General features: G+C 35.2%; 1 protein-coding gene across 4 annotated transcripts in view; it reads right to left on the reverse strand.

The window, feature by feature from the left end:
• Positions 1-2,485: 2,485 nt before the first annotated feature.
• Positions 2,486-14,444, reverse strand: part of PTCHD4 (patched domain containing 4) — a 168,891-nt gene continuing 156,932 nt past the window's right edge. For all 4 annotated transcript variants that reach the window (XM_016158931.2, XM_016158929.2, XM_016158930.2 and 1 more), the window contains one exon: positions 2,486-4,616. In XM_016158931.2, coding sequence (XP_016014417.2) covers positions 2,983-4,616 — 1,634 coding nt within the window. In that variant the 3' untranslated portion in view covers positions 2,486-2,982. The remainder of the gene's footprint in view (positions 4,617-14,444) is intronic.

The raw sequence follows: 14,444 nt of genomic DNA on the forward strand, positions 1-14,444 counted from the left end.
GTTCAGATGATGCTCAGGTAGATTCTTCCTGAGCTTAAAAGACTTCCTAGGACTGAGTTAGGGCTTTTTGGGTGGTATATTAACTTTTCCAGAATAATTAATTTCATTTCAAGGAATTATTGCTATGGTTCACTAAAAAGTACCACTGACTAAGATAATTAAGATAATTAAGCAAAAAAAAAAAAAATTACCCAGATGAGCAAGCTTTTTAAAAATTTGTAAATGCTTGGAGTATGGCACACCTTGGAAAGAAGTGGAAAAGATAATGTCCCTTCCAAACATCCACTCCTCTAGTCATTTAAACAATGAGAAATTCATGTTTATCTTAGTCACTTTGGATCCTTGATCATATAGCCTAAAAAAAACTATTTATCTCCATCCAAACAGAGACTATTTAAATGCATGAATGATATTAGAACTGTATCAGTGGTTTGACAATATATGCTACTATTTACATATGCATTTGGTGACTGGCCTGCTTGATTCTTTCTTTATAAAGCAGTCTACCAACCTTCTTTGCATTTGACATTGACTAAGATAATTAAGATAATTAAGCAAAAAAAAAAATTACCCACATGGGCAAGCTTTTTAAAAATTTGTAAATGCTTGGAGTATGGCACACCTTGGAAAGAAGTGGAATGATACTTAATGGAATTTCTCAGCTGATTATCTCACCTTTTGAAAGGAATATAAAACATATCTTCATGAATGATGAGTAAACTATGAAAGAAGAACCCCTCTCCCCTCCTAAAAAACCCAACTCCTTAGAAACTTCTGCTTCAGATATGAGATCATGGTCTGCGGGTCCATTAGTGTCAAACACCAGTTTATCCTAGCAGAGCAGTTCAGGAGGTAAAAGGCTAGCGTTATTTGTGACATGACTTTACCAATAATGTAAGAACAGTAACCCTATGTTTATGGCAATTATTTTCCATACTTGATCTGTTGATAGTGTACCCAGATGAACACAACTGAAAAGACATAGATCATTTCTAACAGAAATTCAATTACCTCAAGGTAGGACAAAACAAATTCCACTTAATAAAATAAAATTTTGTTAAAATTTTGTTAGAGACATTCCTCCTTTCTCTTAATATCCTAGTAAACTCTTTATTGTAAAAATACACTTGTTTTGTTACTTAATTAATTTAGCAACTTCATTTCAAAGACTACCTCTACTGAATTTCTTTTCTGAACCTAACTGAGTCTAGGAGATTGACTTTTATTTTTTAATATTTTAATAGTTTAAATTCAATTAACACATACAAGCAAAGTTGGTGGGAAACAGCAGCTCTCATCTAGGTAAAAGAGCTAACTAGCAGGTTTTATAATCATTGGACATTTGTTCAGTCCTACCTGAAAATTGTTCTAAGTATGGCACAGGAAAAGGCATTTTCTAGTAATTTTCTGTGACAGGAAGCACAGCATTAATCCAAGTAAGCACCCAACAGACTAAGTCTATCTGCTGGGGAGCAGTTCTAAACTTGAACTCGATGAAAACATTTACCTCAGTACTTTTTTTGAGAGAGAATTCAACAGCAGTTATAGTTAATATACCACCTGTGGAGAGCTACAATCACCCTAGGAGGAGGGCTAGTTGAGGAGGACTTTTCAGGTAATAAGAACAATGATACAGCAAGAAGCTACGAGATGATATTGCAGTAGAGTAACCACTCTGATAATGATTGTGGCCAGGTTAATGTTCCCAGCATCAATGCAAGGAACACAATAGGCTTTATAGGATTAGAATATTTTCTTTACACTGAGAACCAGTTGATGGTATATGATGAGTGATGGTGGTTCATTTACTCTATTTTACTCTACAACAAATTTCCTAGTTATGTTTCCTTTCTCCTATGACAAGTATCTATATTCCATGGCAGTATATTTTCACCATCTAAAATGAAAACACTAAAACTATGAAATACTCTAACTTGTACATACACACACAACACACACACTCACAAGACATGCACACATTTGTCTACTTTTATACACATGTGTACGGACAAAAAATGTAACGTGCTTATTTGCAGTGAGTGAGCTCTCTGAAAGCAGTCAAGTCAGCTTTCCCAAATACAGAGTACTGTTAAAAGCCAATGAAAAGCCATATCAACTATTTATCCCTAATATGAGATTTTAAACCTTGTTCATGTGGTAATTGATTCAAATGCTTTTTGTGGTTTTTGCTAAGTTGCCCAAAATAATAATCTCAAAGATTGACAATATGATATGTAGAATCTAATAGATTCATTTCTCTGTTTATTTTGCTTATCACACAGTTAAATAATATCCTCGCTGCTGAAACACTTGAGTTGGTTTCGAATGGCCATGAATGTGTCTGTATTTGGCTAAGGCCAATTTGACTTTCCAGAGAAAGGCCAGTTTTTCTGCAAATGGACATCTCCCTTCATACAAATGTCAATGTATGCTAAAGACAAACCTAAGTATATGTATATATAGTATATATACATATATACGTACACATAAAATGGATTGGGAAGTCCTTTGGTTTAGACGGGATTAAATATTTACTTCCCAAGTGCATAGGTTTTCTTTGATCAACCTCGCAAAAAATAAATATGAAAGTGTCATGGCAATTTTGATATTTCCTATTTTTTCCCCCTATTTGGAGGCCCCCTTTCCTCTCCTCTCCATCTCTCCTAAGCATTTTATTTTTAAAAGCAGTTGATTCTTTTGGCCTTCTAACACTCCATTGATTTGTCCATTCCTCGGAAGAGCTCTAAGATCACATACAGAAACTCATCTTTAGTGGAGAACAAGGTTGTAAAGAACTTTTCCCCTTCTTTGATTCTTTCTTCCCTCCAAGAAGTGGACACCTTGATGTGTCATGAATAATTCACTCTTAATCTGACTTGCCTTGTTACCCCTGGCCAGCCCAAGCAGCTGAGGTCTGAGCTTTACTCCCCCTGCATCATTGTGCGATACTGGAAAAAAAAATAATCCATTAGTCTACACCCTTCAGACTGTGGTGACGTGATCAGGGTTCTCTTGAATTTCTATGCATTCGATTTCCTCCCTCTCCTTTCGTTTGGCACGTTTCTTTTTCTTGTGGTGCTTTTTGGAAGGGGGAAAAAAGGTTAGGAACACAGGTAAGATAACAAAACAGTGCAGAAGTGTGCAACCCCCGGTGAGCAGCAAGCATTTGAACAGTGTGAAGGTCAGGTTCGAAGGCACAAATAGGAGGGGGACCAACCCAATAAGAAAAGAAGTAACATTTTGCAAAATGGCTGTCCCATGCTCTTGCAGGGAGCTCTTTATACACTGTGTTCGGGTGTGCTCAGTTGCTAATACAAATGTGTAAAGCAGTGGCGCACAGTGGTCAATGGCAAAATTTAAAGTGTAGATAAGGCACAAGATAGAAATGCAATCCATGTCGACATTCCATAATGTCATTAAGCCCAGAACGCCCAGCTCAATTGAGGTGACGCTAAGAATTAGCCAGAAGTTTCCCAGAGGGTGGATCACCAGGAAAAAAGTCAGGATTAACACCAGGAGAACACCAAAGCCCGCAATTAGGACAGGCACTGTGACAGACAAGCCATAATGGTCCATGAACACAAAGGAGGGGTTAAACACAATGAATCGGATGCTCTTTGAGAGGGACAGGGGTCTCAATTTTTCCAACACTTCTATGACTTCTTTCTGCTTGTCTCTGCTAGTCCTGGCCACCAGATACAAGCGAGAAGCAATGATGTTGTTCTCATCCCCTGCTTTGGAGAAGATGATATCGTTTCGAAAATGCTGGAATTCTGGCTTTTTTAAAAATAAACTTTGTAGAACACCAATAAAGTCGCTCTTGTTATTGGCACTGATATTGCTCACTTTCAGGAACTGGTAATACTGCTCTACCCAGGACACTGCAGCAAACCCACTGCAGAGTCTCCGTAGGTCCTCCTGGACGCTGCTGTTCCAGTAATCGAGGGGCTCGTAGATATAGAATCCTATCACGGGGCTATAGTTGCTGAAATATTTCTGCTGAACCATGGCATAGGAAACACTGGGGGAATCACTGGCTAGTAGATTGATGATGTTGGCTCTGTCACTGATCTGCAAGCACCCCATGAAGGAGAAGGAGGCATAAATGAGATAGAGGATGACAACAAATGGCTTCACGTAGATATTAGTAATCCATTCATTGTAATGTTCACGAAGGAAGTGCTGAATAAAGTGGTGCTGATAGGGGTTTGTCTCATGATGGGATGCCTGTTGATGCCCATCACTCATCACTGTCTGGAACCACACAGGTTTGCGGTCCAGGTATTCTGCAGAAGGAATCTTACAGCAAAAGATGCTGTGGTAGCGGTTTTGCTCTAGTTGACCAGCGAAGACCAGACAGGAGCCAAAGAAAGAGAAAATGTAGAAGTAGTTCAACAGAATGGAGACACACATGTTTTGACAGAAGACCTTGACAGCCTCTATGTTTGTGAATGGGCTGGCACCCATGCCGAAGGTAATGAAGTACAGGGAGCTGGTCATGGTATAGGTGACCATCACATCAGAATAGGCATCGGCTACCCTGTCTTTGAAGGGCAGATTCTCCCTGGTTCTCCGCCATCCAGAAAGAAGCTCAAACACTCCTTTAGTTCCATGACCTAATTTAAGAAAAGAAGAAAAATAATAATGCTTTTTATTTCCTATGAAGGTTCAAGTGAATTCCTTTAGAGGTTATCTATAGTAAAAAGTAGTTTATACTCTAGTCTTCAAAGTGCTATGTATCATCTTCCTATCAGTGTCTCCAAATTTCAGTTACAACAGGATATTTTTGGTTCATGTTTCCCCTTCAGTAAAGACCAGATTTATAGGTATTTTGGGTAAAATGAAATATTTATTGTCTGTTCTATTAATTTGACAAGTCATAAATATAATGTGACATTATTATGTGTTTCCCCCTCTGTACACATACATATCATCTCCTTAAATGGATCATAAATTGTCAAGGGCAAGGAATGTTATTCTTGAGTCTTCAAATGCCCCTCAACACAAATTCAGTGCTTGATCAATTGATGTATTGGCTGATAGTCCCTAACCTCCATTTCAAGCTGAATTACATGCTAATTAAGGGAATTATAAAATGATTTTAAACACTTAAATGTGGCTTTAAATTGATTTTATAATATTAATAATCTGCTTGGTAGCCAAATGCCTTAGAAACCAATTCCTGTAGATTTGATTTATTAACATTGGATGTGAATCAAAAAAATCTGCCAGGTCATGTAAAAGACAGGGCAAGACCTTCAGGGTGAGAAATCACAGCAAGCATTTCCTTTGGGCTCCTCACAGAGTTTTTATTCACATAGAGTGGACGCTGACTAAGCATTTGACTGCCTAATTTAAGTGGATAGAGAATGCTCCTTTTTAACTAATTTCTGTGTACCCTTTGATAAGGGCAAATAGACAAAAGGTTTAGTCAACAAATATTACGTGAGCACCTACTATGTGGGAGATATTATTAGATCCTGAGACACTTTGTTTTAGGAGCTTGACAGTTCTTAGGATACCACCACTTGCTTCTTTACTAGCAAAATCAGAAAGCAGTGGGAAAGTAAAGGTATCATACCATACCTGCAATTTCTCTTTTTTCATTTTCCTAAATTAGCTCTGTCAATTACCGTCCATGATATATCAATTGATAACTTTCTGACTGAGTGGAAATCTTCATAGATTTGCTGTTGTAGCCACAGCAGTAGTATACACAGACTTTTTCTATGAATGGATACAAGCCGCATTTGGGTTATTCCCCAAGAAATCCATTAGACAAAAATGTAAGTTAAAGGCACAAAATTAATTAGTTCAAGAAAAACTCTACTGGATATTTATCCCAAAGATTTTAAAACTCATATCCATAAAGATATTGGGACACTGATGTTCATAGCACCATTATTCACAGTGTCCAGGACATGGAAGCGACTGAAGTGTCCTACGATAAACAATTGGCTAAAGAAGCTGTGGTACATATATACAATGGAATATTACTCAGTCATAAGAAGAGATGAAATATTGCCCTTTGCAACAATATGGATGGACCTTGAAATAATCATACTAAATGAAATAAGCCAGACAGAAAAAGTTTAAAATCATATGATATCACTTATATGTGGGATATAAACCTAAAAGCAACAAATGAACAGGACAAATAAACAGAGACTCAAGGACATGGACAATGGACTAGTGATTACCAGAGGATAGGGGGTGGGGGAGGAGGGGAGAGGTTGAGACAGGGTAAAGGGGGTCAAATATAGGGGGGTTAGGAGGAGGGTGAAGTGGGTAAAGGGGATCGAATATATGGTAGCCGAAGGAAACTGGACTTTGGATGGTAAACACACAATACAGTATACAGATATGAAATTATAATGTATACCTTAAAATTATATAATTGTATTAACCAATTATCCCAATAAACTTATGTAAAAAAAAAAAAAAGAAAACCTGGAAAATAAACTGTGTGGCACCTAGATATTAGAGTTGTGTTACAGACCCAATTCACTTAGTTATTGCTTTAACAAATGTATAATGGCTGGGGTCTTACTATAATTACTAATTGCTGATTGGACTACATAATTCTTCCCCTTTACTTTTATTTGGACTGCAATGTGCACAATTAAAAATTTTCTTTCTCAGCCAATCTTTCAACTAGGGGTGGTTCATGTGACATATTTATGAACAGTGCAATGTAACTGGAAGTCATCTAAGGATGCTTATTAGAAACCCAGAAGTAGCTTTGCCCTAAATGACATCATGTAGCCACTATTAACAGCCCAGGCCGACCTTCCCCGTGAATTCTCTTTAAAGAAAATAAAAGTCTCCATTTGGCCAAGCTACTGTATGTAAGACTGTTATATGCAAGTGAACCTATTCTTAATCAACAAAATTATATAGGTGAGTTGATGTCTATTAAAATCTCTTTTATGGGGATCTAAGAATTTATAGTTATATGACTATGGAATTTATAGGTTTAAATGTATATAATGCTAATCTTTGATTTTAAAGACATATTGGTCCACCTATTTTGGGAGCTCTTATTAACTATTAATTGTTATTGCGTTGGTCATTCTTCTTAATCCAAATGTAAAACCCATTTATTTTCCAAAGTTCTCTTTTCTGGGTCTCTAGTCAGGAAAGATACTTTTACTCTAACAAGTAGAAAGAGTTATGAAAACTGCACTAAGTGTAAGGTAAGGTTTATTTATTTATTTAAGTAATTTTTTTTTTTTTTGCAGATGATGATTTATTCCTTCTTGCATTTAATTACTAGCTCAATATATACACACATTGAATTAACTCTAATGATTTTTAACAAAATCAGTTGTTCATTTCTATCTTCTGCAGGCTTTCTTGACCAAACGGAATATTTATTCTTTTATTCTCTTGACAAAGAAATAATATCAGGACATTAGTTAAGGTAATTAAAATAATTCTTTAATGAGAGCACTTCTTTTCTGAAATAAGGACTCTTGCTATCTTTGTAGTCACAAGGGGAGAGGTTACACATGGCTACAGCTAAATTTGGCTTGCCTTTGCTAATGGTCACTTTTATGGAGTATTAGATATACTATATAGGCCGGAGTGTTGCTTTATTTGGTATAAAAGTCTACATGTATAGGAGGATGTGCTAAACCATATTAGGTTCAACAATCACTTTAAGTGTGATAAATACTGAAAACACAATTTCCAAACTTTGTCTGGAGACAGCATGTTTTATCCCATTCACAAAGTTAGATATTTTATAGGCTATTTCTATCAACATTTACTCATTTGATTCTCACCATAACCTGTCTACTTCCTAGCAGGTCAAATCTCTCACTTCAGCCAGGGTAGTGTTCTGGCTCTCCACAAACCTGTCTATGATTTGTCTTGTTCTTAGTTTTGTTCATGCTATTATCTCTGCCTTATAATACTTTCTCCTCATTGCTGGTCATTTAATTGAAATTCTATCTATTGGCCTGTAAAGGGTCAGCTCAATTCTCATCTTTGCCAAGAAGCTATCTCCGGCAATTCCAGACATATTGATTTTTTTTCTGTTCCTTAAACTCTTGTTGCACTAATTAGTTACTCATTTGACACTCAACCACGTGCTGTTTTGCTCTGGAACAAAATAGTTTTCTCAAGATATATTCTGTCTCTTTAGTTAGATTTCAAATTCTTCAAGGTCAGAGAATATATTTTATATTACTTTCATATTCTGTAGAACATCTGGCAAAGTGATAGATGCTCAAAAGATGCCAACTAACCTCTTATTAAATTAAATCAACTGTAATTCTTGATTCTAGATGGGTTCAGAAAACATATCTTTTAATTGCTTATTCTTAGTTATAAAAATAATATACTTAATGCATCTTTATACCTACATTAATCATGTCCAGAAGAGGTATATATTTTTTAAAAATTAATTTATTTTCTAATTGACATACAATACTATATTAGTTTCAAGTGTACAAAATAGTGATTAGACATTTATATATTTATATACCTTATAAAGTGATTACTCCAATAAGTTTATTATCTATCCAACACCATACATAGTTATTACAATGTTATTGACTACATTCTCTATGTTATACTTCATATCCCCATGACTATTTTTATAATAAGTTGGACTTCTTGATTCTTTTCACCTTTTTCACTCATCCTCCCAACTCCCCTTTCATTGGGCAACCATCACTTTTTTCTCTGTATCTAAGAGTTTGTTTCTGTTTTGCTTATTCATTTATCCTCTTTTTAGATTCCACATATAAGTGAAATCATATGGCATTTGTCTTTCTCTGTCTGATTTATTTCACTTAGCAAATACTCTCTAGGTCCATCCACGTTGTTGAAAATAGCAAGATTTCATTCTTTTTTATGGCTGGGTAATATCTATTATATATATGTACCATATCTTCTTTATGTATTAATTCAATTTAACCCAACATATATTTATGTAGAATTTGTTACACATGAGGACCTGTGCCAAAATATAGAATATAAAGGTAAACATGAAACACAATCTTTTCAACATCTGTCAGCCCAGGTAATTTTTACTTTGTTAATTCTGAGACAGAGTTCAAAGCTTCTAATAAATATGAATTTTAGATGCTGTCTTGTGTATTGTAGGATATTTAGAAGTATTTTTAGTTTCTACCCCCTATGCCATTAGAACACTCTATACTATATCTTCAGACATTACCAAATGCTGTCTCGGGGAAAAAATTGCACTCAGTTGAGAAATATGAGTTTGTTTAAAAGAAAAAGAAATAGTACATACACACATATACACATCATATAGGAATTTAATTATTTTTTATATTATAAAAACAGGACATTACTATCTATCCATCCATCCATCCATCCATCTATCCATCCATCCATCCAGCCATCCATCCATTTATCCATCCTCATGTCCATCCAGATAGATAACTACTTAAATAATTAAATTACAGGACCTAACTCCTATCAAGAAGAAATTAGAATTTGGGATTACTCTTGGCACTGTCCAGTGGCCTGTCAACCACAGAGAGCCTGTTTTCTAATGACTAAAATGTTTTCTCTCTTGATTTCTTACTTTTCACTTTGGTTTCCATTCTGAGGCTAGAACCATTTTTGAGCATCTGTTCGCTTAAAAGAAGTCTTGTTTATCTGCTTAGCCCTTTTAACAAGGTTGCATTCACTATTTTCTCACTCTCACTCAGAGACTTCTATTCCAATTCAAACAATTCACTTGAAACCAAGTCACTTCTATCAACCCAAATGACAGGTAGTCCACCATCTTGTATGATGATGCGTGAACCAAATATGACCATGAGTTGCTCCATTGAACAATGACCCCAAACCAATTCCAGGATATTACTTCCTGTTACCCCAGTCTTGACTGTCCTTTAATTAAAGATTAAATCCTTAATCCTCACCTGAGGCCTCAATTTGTCTTATGACCAACTCCATTTAAGTTCCTAACTGGACACACACACACATATGCAGTTAACTGACGTATAAGGAAGAATTGCATTCTTGCTAAGTAGAGATGTATGCTGTGTACTACAAAAATGGAGTTAATTCTTTCTGAGGGATCAGGAAAAGCTCCAAAAGGATTTTAGGAGGCAACGGATAATGATAATGGCAGTTAAGAATATTCTGCTGGAATAACATAAATAAATGCACAAACACTTGTAATTTAAGAGGAGGTAGTTGTGTTTTTATTGTTTATAACTGATTTTTTCCTGCTCAGCAGAGATTAGCTTACTGGTACAGCAGATAAGCTATAGCCCAAAATTCATATTTTATTTAATGTTCCAAAAGAGGAGTGCCAAATTTTGATTATAATTATGATTCCCTTCCACTACATTAGTACAAACTTGAAAACTATATTAGAATAATATAATGTGTAGCTCACGTGGGACATTATTGGATAACGAGCATTTCCTTTGGCAAAATTTCTTGAAAGAAAAGAGAGAACTCTTAGGAGTGAAAATGATTTGGAAAGAGTTGAAACTGAGAGAAAAATCAAAGATGGAAATGAAAGGAAATATATTTGTATGTGAATGTGCATGGGATGTTGCTGGGGGACATTTTTCTAAGTGACGGTAAATGGAAGGGTTGCGCAATAACATGGAAAGCTTACATGGCAGCTTGCTAACATACCCTATTTAATAATAATTTAATAAGTTCTGCTATTTGCAATTGAAGTGTATGAAAAAAAGATTATGTGGGTTCTTCTTACTGTAGTGGCACAGGTCAGCTAGAGCAAATATTTTATATGATTAAAATTTAAAAAGTGTTTTTGTTACCAACAAAACTGATTTCAGTCCTAAGTGAGCTAAACGATATTCAAAATTGGTTACAATTCCATTTGAGTTTCTAGAAATAACTACAATAAATAAAGATGGCTTCTAAAATAAGATGGATCTTCTCTGAGAACTCATTTCAACCTACATTTAACAACATTTCTCTAAATTCCTGCACTTCCAGTGTAAAATTCCATACTGTGATTGTACCTTACTATGTTGTAGGAAAACTATCTGGTGTCATGGCTTGGCCTAATGTGATTTCTTTCCAAGCATATTTGTTATTCTGTAAATCTGATAAAAATATCACAGTTACCATTTTATTCCCAAACCCAATCTCTCCAAAACCCAGAATTCCAAAGAAAATAGTTTTAACAATGATTAAATCCATTCAGGACTAATTGTAATTGATTCAATTAGTACTCCCTACTAGGTTTTTCTTAATGTAGTGCTCTAATAAGCCCCATTTAGTTCTTTCTAATAAGTCAGAATTCTCATTTGGCTTAAGAAGATGTGCTAGTGAGTTTCCCTTTGCACCTGAACATGTTAAGCCCTTAGCAGGACATGAGGGTTTGCACCTGTATCTCAGACATAAGAAATAGAGATTTAAAAAAATACTCCTTATGATCTGCTCTGGAAAAAGCTTTCTTCTATCTCTTAGCAGTTATTTCTGCTTTAGTTAGCTATGCTTTCAATATCTTGTTTGTGGAAATCATCACTGGGCTAAGAGCATTTTGACTTTCTGTTGGGTAGCTAGGATATGTGACTTTCTGATGCCAACCAAATAAATGAATAATGAATGAAAAAATAAAATTTTAGTCAACTGAACCAGTGAAACAGCTGACAAAAAAATCTGGATCTTGAATTAGTATTTTGTTTTTGTTCACTTGTTTGCCATTATGCAGGATTCTTATTCATTGTTCTTTCTTGTTAGTTGGCTGATTCCTACTTAGATGTTTTTTCTATTTCTTCATTATTTTATTTTATTTATCTTAAAATTATTTTATTATTATTTTTAATTTTGGTGGCATTGATTAACAAAATCCAGTAAGTTTTAGGTGAATAATTCAACATGAAGATATATATATATATATATATATATATTGCATCATGTGTTCACTGCCCATAGTTAGATTTTTTTCTGTCACTACATATTTGACCCCTTTTACACCATTTACTCTCTTCCCCTCACCCCGACCCCAGTAATCACTAGTCTACTGTCCATGTCCATGAGTCTGTTTGTTTGCCCTGTTCCTTTGTTGCTTTTAGATTTATATCCCACATATAAGTGATATCATGTGATTTTCCACTATTTTTGTCTGGCTTATTTCGCTTAGCATGATTATCTTGAGATCCATCTATGTTGTCACAAATGCCAGTACTTCATCTCTTTTTATGGCTGAGTAATGTTTTGTTGTATGTATGTACCACAGCTCTTTATCCAATCATCTATTATAGGATATTTCGGTTGCTTCCATGTCCTGGCCACCATAAATAATGGTGCTATGAATATTGGTGTGCAAATATCTTTTCAGATATATGTTTTCAAATCTTTGGGGTAAATACCCAGTGAAAGGATTGGTGGGTCATATGGTAGACCAATTAGTTTTTTGAGGAACCTCCATACTGTTTTCCATAGTGGCTGTACCAATTTGCAGTCCCACCAGCTGTCTATGAGGGTTCCTTCTTCTCCATATCCTCTCCAACACTTATTATCACTTGTCCTGTTGATAACAGCTATTCTAACAGGTGTGAGGTGATATCTCATTGTGGTTTTGATTTGTATTTCCCTAATAGCTAGCAATGTTGAGCATCTTTTCGTATGTTTGTTGGCCATTTGTATGTCTTCTTGGGAGAAGTGTCTGTTTAGGTCCTCTGCTCATTTTTAATTGGATTGTTTGTTTTTTTGTTGTTATTGAGTTGTATGTGTTCTTTGTATATTTTGGATATTGGGCCTTTAGAGTTTTAAAGATCCCTCTTAAGCATAATCTTATTTCTAACACCTTCCCCCTTGCTCTCTTCATTTTCAACTCACCTGCTTAGAAGTTTCTCCTTTGTGTTCTAACACGCATCATAGTGTTTACAATTATACCCAGCTGAAATTATCCACTGATGGGCTATCTTTTATGTAAATCTATATGGTCTTTGCTATAGGCAGGCACTTGTCTTTGTCATTTTTGTGTCGCAATTACTTGCCATGTTATTGATGCTTAATAAATGTTTGTGATACTGAATTGGCAATGATCTGTGTCTAGTTTTAAAATGCTCTTGTGATAATTATTATTATATTCAGCATAAGATTTTGTGAAATGGATCTAGTAGTTTGTCTCATTTCATTGAGGACACTTGTTGAGTGTTACTCGATGATTCTTTGGCAGAGGTGGTAATAGATATCAATGATGTCTAGCCATAAAATTAGCATGTAATTAATTAATTTTCCTGTTTCTACACATATACATGCAACATTATACATGTCTATAGGGGATGGAATATAAAATTAAAGAACTTGCTCTAACTTGCTATTTGGCAGCATATAAATGGGTCTATAAAGCCCTCATACTCCCTGAGAGATGATGACTTTTTTTTGGCATTTTCTAACCTCCATAATGTCTAACCTAGAGTTGGTGAATACTGTGTATTTGTAGAATAATTACTTTTAATTGACTCTCATCTAGAATAAACAGGTGATTATTAAGCTCCATTCATAAAGGATGGTGAAAGCTTTTGCCTTTTGGTATCTATATAGCCCAGAAGATACAACATAGAAAATTATTCGACAGGAGTTCTCCAAGCTTCTCTTGCCAGGGGTGTTTGATAACTTTGTCTGGAAGCCTGTGATGGTGCCGTGCAATGAGGGAGGGTCTAGCTTCATATTATTCTTAAGCAGGAAGCGACTTCTGTGGGATGACCCCATCCCAGTGCAGAACGAGGCAGGCTAAAACACAGAGTAGAGAGACAGCATATTGCATGGAAAAGGGGAATTCAGAATGAATCTGAACAGATACTCATTCTTAGCACGTAGGAGGTTAGAAGATTTTATTAGGTCCCCAACAAAGAAAAATAGAATTTAGCAACAGATTCTTGTTGTTTTCAGATCTGTCATATATTGCATACAATTTCTTGAATACATAGAAAAAGGCATATAATCTCATTCCAGAGTTTGCATTCTATCATTTTTGACAATATATTTTGTAATTCTAAAAAATCCATTATATGCGTGTTTGTTTCTATACACACATGTATATATACACACATACACACATACATACATATATATATATATACATATATATCAAGATGTGTGTATGTGTATACACACACATATATATAATATATATTATATATGTATATATATATATATATATAGAGAGAGAGAGAGAGAGAGAGAGAGGAGAGATAGCAATAGAGATAAGAGGTAGATGTGTTTTAAAACCTACTGACTACTATAGAAAAGTTTTTAATACTTAAAGTAAAACTATTTGATATTGTGGTTAGTTAGCACATTCCCCAGAGCCAGACTACTTGAGTTTAAATCCCATGTCTCTTACTTCATAGCTCTGTGTGGGCCCCAAGCCTGGCTGGTCCCAGGTCTGGCTGTGATCCAGACTTGTGGCTAGGAATAGTACCCTGGATTTAGAATGTTACATTAATGTAGTAGGGCACCTG

The sequence above is a fragment of the Rousettus aegyptiacus genome, unplaced genomic scaffold, assembly GCF_014176215.1.
Source record: "Rousettus aegyptiacus isolate mRouAeg1 unplaced genomic scaffold, mRouAeg1.p scaffold_m13_p_1, whole genome shotgun sequence".
NCBI classification, from domain to species: Eukaryota; Metazoa; Chordata; class Mammalia; order Chiroptera; family Pteropodidae; genus Rousettus; species Rousettus aegyptiacus.